Source organism: Ictalurus furcatus, chromosome 8 (genome assembly GCF_023375685.1).
Source record: "Ictalurus furcatus strain D&B chromosome 8, Billie_1.0, whole genome shotgun sequence".
NCBI classification, from domain to species: Eukaryota; Metazoa; Chordata; class Actinopteri; order Siluriformes; family Ictaluridae; genus Ictalurus; species Ictalurus furcatus.
The window spans coordinates 25,605,302-25,612,801 of record NC_071262.1 but is presented as its reverse complement, the minus strand read 5'-3'; the positions used below and the strand labels follow the sequence as shown (position 1 = coordinate 25,612,801).

Below are 7,500 nucleotides of genomic sequence, written 5' to 3'. Positions count from 1 at the left end.
TCACTTTACCCGTTCATGTGTACCTTGTGTTTATTGCGTGTGTGCGAGTGTGAGAGCGAGACAGTAGGTGAGTGTGAAGGGGAAAAAGGAGAGGCGTGAGAGAGACAGATTGAGAGGAAGAGATGAGACGTAGATGAGAGGCTGTGGTGTTAGATGAAAGAATGGCCATAAATTTCATTTAGACAGACTAATAAAACTCTGTACGCTCCGAGTCAGCCTGCTTTCCCCTCCAGCCATGAGACCTCGTTCACACAAACAGTGCAGCCAGAGGAAACACACTTCCAAACCAGGATTTAATCAAGACACTCCATTTCATTTCATCAAATAGTACCAACGAATAATAAATAAACCCTTTAATAAATATTACAGAATATTAAAAATAATAATAATAAAAAAAAAACAATATCGAAATATACAAATATAAAGCCATGTCGCTTTGCATGTGAAAAAGGATTCCTGGTCCATTTGTGAATGTGCTTCCTTTTAGCACCACCTTAACCTCAGTGCGGCACACACACACACACACACACACACACACACACACACACACACACACGCTAACACAAAGCACTTATGAACACCAACAATGGACCTTTTTCCACTGCATATCATAAAAACTCAACATGATCCAAGAGAACCTGAGGTTCTAGTAAAAAAAAAAAAAGGAGTTTTTACAGAACATAATGTTACAGTGATGACAATAAAAGTGACTGTAGTAGTAAAAAAGCAAAAAACGTCAAAGAAAACGTAAAAACACAAGTCGAAAATGGAAGAAAAGTTTGGATTTACATTATTTTTCTATTATCTGCTCAAACATTTAGTTCACCAGCAAAATTACTGATCGAATGTCTCGGTGACGAAAGGCTTTTTAATATATATATTTTTCAAAATCCGCACATATTCACATTTCAACAGGCAGGAAACAGAATTGTAAAGACGTCCATCGACCTACAAATACCCGCCCCAAAGTTGGCATCTGACCTGCTGTGAAAATGAAAGCGTTTCTGTTCGTTTAAACTGTAAATGCACTGTGCTGACACGTTGTTTTTTTTTGTGTGTTGTTTTTTTTTTTTTTTTTTGGGGGGGGGGGGGAATAAAAGGAGAAATAAAACAGCACAATGTTGCTATTGAGGCTCGCACCAGCGACAACACTCTCAGGAACAAAATGGTACTAAACCGTACCGTTGCCTGTCGCTGCTTGTCTTCTGTACCTTTATTATGTGTCCTCCATCTATGCAGTATCTTTTAAAAATTCGTTCACACCTGCCATTTTTTTTTTACGGTCCTATTATGAGGCTTAAATAAGTATTAAAGACACACAAAGATTTGCATTCCGGATGAAAGGTGTGTGATAAAGCTTCCCTTTTTGAAGGGGGGGTGGGGTGGGGGTGTGGGGTGCGGGGTGGTGGTGGTGGTGGTGGGGGGGGGGGATTGCACAGGATCCAAAGTTTTTCCATATGTGATTATGTGAGTAATATGTAATTATATGTGTGGGGGGGGGAGGGGACATGTGAAGGTGCATTTCACCATGAAGTGGGGGGGGGGGAGGGGGTTCGTTTGTAAAAAAAAAAAAAAAAAACTTGAAATTTTGCTTTAAATGTGCGAAATACCGTATAACATGTCGATCCTGTCATGTAACATTTCTGTAAAGACCAGTAACACGCAGTGGTATCGTTTAGTGTGTAATTCTCTATATACATCATATTTATATTGCATATTTATGAACTTTGAATACATGATATAATGCATTCGTAAGGTATGGCTATAATAATTTAACACTAATACCAAAGAAAAAGGCCCACATTTTCTTTAGTGCTTTGTATCTATGTATTGAGGGAAATGAAATATTGGAAATGCTTTTGATTTTTTTTTTAAAAAAAAACAACAAAATTTATTTTTTGCTAGTGTGAACGTTACTTGTGAAAAAAAATCAGACTAAACATAACGCACTAGGAAAACTTCTTTGGATTCTAATAACAATTAATAAATAAATATGTGTATATATATATATATATATATATATATATATATATATATATATATATATATATATATATATATATGGCCTTCATAGAAAGATTTATGGATCAAATTAGACTATTGTGTGTTCTTTAATGTGCTGGGTTATTCTGTGTATACATTATAACCCGAGTCTATTCTTGGTACCAATCTTGTGTAGTGGTCAATGGGAAAAAAAACAATAAAAAACCCACTTTTATTGCTTTCTGGTGTCAAAGGTTCAGACGCTTGCAGTGGAAAAAGGCCCAATATGGCAGTAAGTGGACACTCACTTACTGTAGTGGTTAGAAAGATGCATGACACAGCCCGTTATGAGAAGTGTGACAGTGTGTGAGCATAAAAGCGCCCAGTAATCACGAGTCACTGTGTGCTGAGTCAGTTTATGAGAAAGCAGACACTTCTCTGCCCTTTATTTCTACTTCACGTCTTCCTTTTGTCCATCTCAAAAAGACGGAAATGTGATTCACGTTCCTTAAGCTGCTGACTCGCTGCTCACTCTGAAAAGCCACTCTGTCTCTTCTTCTGTCGTCATTTATTTTGTCCGGGTGAGTTTGCTTTTTTGTCCCCCCATACAAGTGCAAAGTGTGAGTCCTTTTCAGTTCCTTTATCCAAAAGCTTTCACTCACTCACACAGACTTACACACATACACTGAGTCAGACGCTCAGACACGGAGTCGCTTCTTCAGTCTGGTGAAGTCCTTGGCTGATCTAAACAGCCAACTCTGCAGCTCTCTGAGTACCCAGAATCCCTCCACTTTCCGCGTGAAGTCGTTGAGGGCAGGGCGCGGCGAGGGAGCGGCCATGCTCAAGTGCGAGTCGACCTCGGTGACCCCGTCTTCGTACGCGTAAAGGAGGGAGAGGGGAGAGAGCGGTGGGTGGGGAGAGGATATGGGGCGTCCAGAGCGCCCGGAATGGAGGGACGGAGAGGAAAAGAGGACAGGAACGTCCTCTTGGAACTCGTCCGCCTCTTCGTCGCTGCTTATCCTTCGTTCTATCTCCGTTTCCGTAGGAAGCCGGGCATCACTGTCTGTGCTGTTGATGTTATAGTGTTTGCCTTTGCCATATTTGCTGAAATAGTGCTTGGAACTTGTGTGGGTGTTGTTCATGTTGTTATTGTTGTTGCTGTTTGGATCGTAGCTGTGGCTTGTTTGTTTACCGTCGTCCTCATCTTCAACAGTCAGCAGTCTTCTCCTCCTCTTCCACTTCTCCAGACCTTCCTCTCGCTCCTCGTCCTCTCTCTCCGTCCAGCTCTCCCCCTCTCTCCGCCTCCCTCTCCTCCCTCGTTCAGCCCTCTCCCTTTCTCTATCCCTCTTCCTGTCGGTTTCATACCCAGCCGTAGCGTCCCTCGTTCCTCCCAGGCCGCTCTGAACCCGAGACGCGTGGTTCCTCAAAGGGGCCGGGCCGTTCCCGTTCTCCCGCTGATACGCCGAGGACAACGGCGGTGTGTATTTCTGAGAAGGCATTGCGTTGCCGTTAAGGGGCGGGGTGTGGCCCAGGGCGTTCATCAGCCCTGAGATGGAGCCCAGGAGTCCGCTGAGGCCGGAGCAGAAGTGAAGGAGCGAGCTTTGGAGGTATGGGCACAAGGTGGAGCGCGCCAGCTCACGCACAGCACACAGCAGCACGCTGTAGGCTCTCTGGTTCTGTGCCAGACGGGCGCCGTTCTCGAGACCACGCCACAGGTCCTCCCGCGTGGCTGCGCTGGGAACCGCCAGGGACGAGATGTTGGGCCTTGGTGGGGAGAATCCTGGGTCACTGAATGGAGGACCGAGATACGAGAGCTGAGGGACAGACAGTGAACACACATCTTAAGCACTTATTGTATGTGAATTATACATCTTTTATTATTTTACTGCATATTACAGAAGACCTAAAATTACAACACATTTTCTCAGGATAGTTTTTATGATTTCCTGAGATAACAGCATCATAAATCTGACGTACCAAAAAAAAAAAGTCACCCAATTCACACGTTCCCTGACTCACGTGCGATTTTTTTTCACCCGTGCGGTTTTTACACGCTTCACATGATATGTTTCAAATATATTTCACATGTCGCGGACGCGGTTTTATTTTTCCACATGTGATTTTCTCCCACGGGGAATGCGGTTTTACCTTTTATAAACACACACGATCACATGATGTCACGCATGTTTACTGGAATTCACGTGGTGAAATGAACCTGCACGTGTTTTTCAAATCATCATATATTACGCGCATAAATCCCGGCGCGAACAAAAAAAGCAGAGTGATTTTTCCATAAGGGAAAATTCCACTGTATGCATGTTCCGAAATAAATTAAAACCTTCAACTTTTAATGACTTTTTTGGTGGTTTAATAACTTCCAGTCATTGTGCTGCTGTAGTCATGGATTAGCCATGGATAGTTCCTACCTGACGCCCACAGCACATAAAACTGCACAATAAATCTGATTGGCCAGCACATAATGATATTCACTGGCAAGTTGCACAAAGTCGAAAAATTCATTTTTTCCCTCTCGTCTCATGCTTGTCCCTCCCTCTACCCTCTGCACTAGATATTCACCTGTCTCCGCAGAAAATGAATAGCAGGCAGGACAAAAAGCGCTCTGCGTCACTGTGACGTCTCTGGGAGAACTCTTAAACGTTCAAAGAACAACAGAAATCTCCATTATAGAAAACCTATTCAGAAAGACGCTAGAACCTTCCAAAAGAGCTCTCGGTGACATTTTATACGATGATCATATCTGTAATTAAACTATGAGCACATTTCTATAATGTTATAGTACATATTCATACGGCGTTATAGATATCGTTATAATTATTTAGGCAGAAATGCATTACACTTTATATATGGTGCGCTTTATAATGCATTATGAATTATTAACATGATGCATTTTAAGTAGTGTCCATAACACTTCATATCACCAAGCCCTGCTTTGCATGGTGCTTTTATTATTTATTTATTTATTTATTTATTTTACCTGTAATAAACAACCTTTACAACCTTTGAAATAACTTTTTTCTTTTTTTCTTTTTTTTTTTTTCTTTTTCTTTTTAATGGTTTTTAAGTCTATGCAGATCTACAGTGTAGATTTGGGTTTATTCAAATTGTGAGACATAAAAAAATTGCAAATACTGTCAATTTAATACATTTCTTTACATTTAAAAAGTCTCACTCTACTTAGAGCTCATAAATACAGCTTGTAAGTAATTATATTTAGGTTATAATAAGGTTATAATATCTATAACTATCTATAACTATATATATAACTATAACTATCTATATATATATAAAACTAAAACTGACTTTTTATGTATAAATAGTTGCAACTATCTGTATAATGCCTTATAAATGCAATTATAACATGTTATGAATGTATTTATAGGCAAGGATGGAAAAAGTACTGAGAAATAATACTTAATAATAATAAAACGAGTATAGATAATATGTCAGAAGCTTACTCAGTTAAATGTAAAAGTATCCAACCACAAATGTTCTCAAGTGAAAGTCAATAAGTTGGTACTTTTAAATGTTCTCAAGTATTAAAAAGTAAAATGTAAATGTTTTTTTTCCCCCCCACAAAATCATGTTTAAAATGAATAAAAAACTTTTACTATTGATCTAAAACTGTAAGGAGTTGATTTTTATTATCTACTGGAATTGATACTAGTCTAACCTGGCGTTAGCAAAGAAAACCGGCTTAACTTAGTTAAACATAGCCAGGGAATGTTAGCAAATGAGCAAAACTTCAAGCTTCAGCATGCTTTTTTTTTTTTTTTTTTTTAATGAGATGACACATTTTATAGTCTTTGCTTACTCCAGCATATTGAACCATTTTACTAAGGTAGGGCCAGGGGCGCTCATCCTCATGTTCAACACTGCATTCATGTGGCTCATCCATATTTAGACGCAGGATTGCTATAGCGCTAACTACACCGTGTAGCACCAGAAGGTCACAGTCGACAGATCGGCACGATTCTTAATCGCCCGTTCTATCGATGTATAGAGTAAAGTCACTGGCTGAACGAGAGAATTAAAACCCTTTTGAGTTTTCGAAAGATCTAAACAAAACTGTAAGCGGTGAAAAGTTCTGTAATTAAGTAAGATTAAGCATATTCAGTTTAAATAATGCTCAAGTAGAGTAGAAATACCTCAAAATTAGAGTTAAGTATTTGTATAATAACGGAGTTCGATTACTCTACGTCATTACACATATGGCTTTCATAGAAAGTGTTACCGGGCTCGAAGGAAAACAAAAGAGTATAAAGTATTTACATTTTTTTTTTTTTTTTATAGTTTTATCCTGCGTAAAAATATGTTGGCAGCATGTTGTAATCTACAGCTCGTAAAATTTTTATACACATTTTTACTCAGTGCATAAAAGATTATAATTTAGTTTCAGATGATATGATGGGCATCTGTTAATAGCTAGATATATTCTGCTAAAAAAAATTAGAAAGGAATCTATTAGTCTCTTTCCCTCTGTTTTTCATCATAGAAAACACACACACACACACACACACACACACATATGCTCTTTGGACAGAGATGTGAAAAGGAACAAGGAAAGAGGCAAAGGCAATAAAAAAGTATGTGTGAGAAAGAACGAGGATGCCAGAGAGATGAGCGGAAAAAACGCACACATAAACAAAAGCATGCACAACCACAAGCATACGAAGTCAGACTCACGTAAGTGTCTTTAATTTCCTTCAGCTGGTGGTTCAGGTATTTGGTCAGCTCGTACGTTCTCTCTATCGTGCTCCTCTCATTGGACAACATCAGCGCGTGGTCCTGCACCTGAACACACCCCACAGCGGCGGCCAACAGCAGCACGACTTGAGCCTGATGGACTGCAGATTTAAACCAGTAAGAACGGTGAATTTATTGTTGCTAGCAGATTTATTATTCACTTGGTGTGTGTGTGTGTGTGTGTGTGTGTGTGTGTGTGTGTTTGTTTGTGTGTGCGTGTTTCTCAGGATTTATGCTGCACAAATGCTAAAACACACCATTTCTATTGTAAAATACACCGCCGTCATTACAGCGTAAACACATTGAAAACACAGGATAATTTATCAGAAACAAAAACGTCGGCGCTCTTATGAGGATCAGATGTCACCCGTTTCATCACCCGCTGTCAAAATGTGAAGCACTGGAATCAAACATAAAATCAGATCAGACATGCTTACTAAAAGATGGATACTTTGTTTACTGTGCAATTGGCAGTCACTCAGCGAATACTAAATACAACTGTCAGCACCGAATACGCACAAAGACGTTGGCTTCTTTGTCAAACGGATTTAGGAGGGGGGAAAAAGGAAAGGTCAAGAGTTTCTGTCGCTTGTATTATATGCAGAACAGCTGTAAAAACTAAAAAAAATTAAATTTAAATTTAAAAAAAAATGAAAGGGGTCAAGGTTCCGTGTTCTTGGGATGGAAAGTGAAACTGAGGTTACAAACTTTGGGCATGTGATGTAAAAATCCCTCTCTACATGCCTCAGGGTG

General features: G+C 39.6%; 1 protein-coding gene across 1 annotated transcript in view; it reads right to left on the bottom strand.

The window, feature by feature from the left end:
• Window positions 1-2,075: 2,075 nt before the first annotated feature.
• Window positions 2,076-7,500, bottom strand: part of clcf1 (cardiotrophin-like cytokine factor 1) — a 15,894-nt gene continuing 10,469 nt past the window's right edge. Inside the window, exons 2-3 of the mRNA XM_053631735.1 lie at window positions 6,688-6,848; window positions 2,076-3,797 (exon numbers count right to left, since the gene is read on the bottom strand). Of these exons, the coding sequence (XP_053487710.1) occupies window positions 2,682-3,797; window positions 6,688-6,848 (1,277 nt within the window). The 3' untranslated portion in view covers window positions 2,076-2,681. The remainder of the gene's footprint in view (window positions 3,798-6,687; window positions 6,849-7,500) is intronic.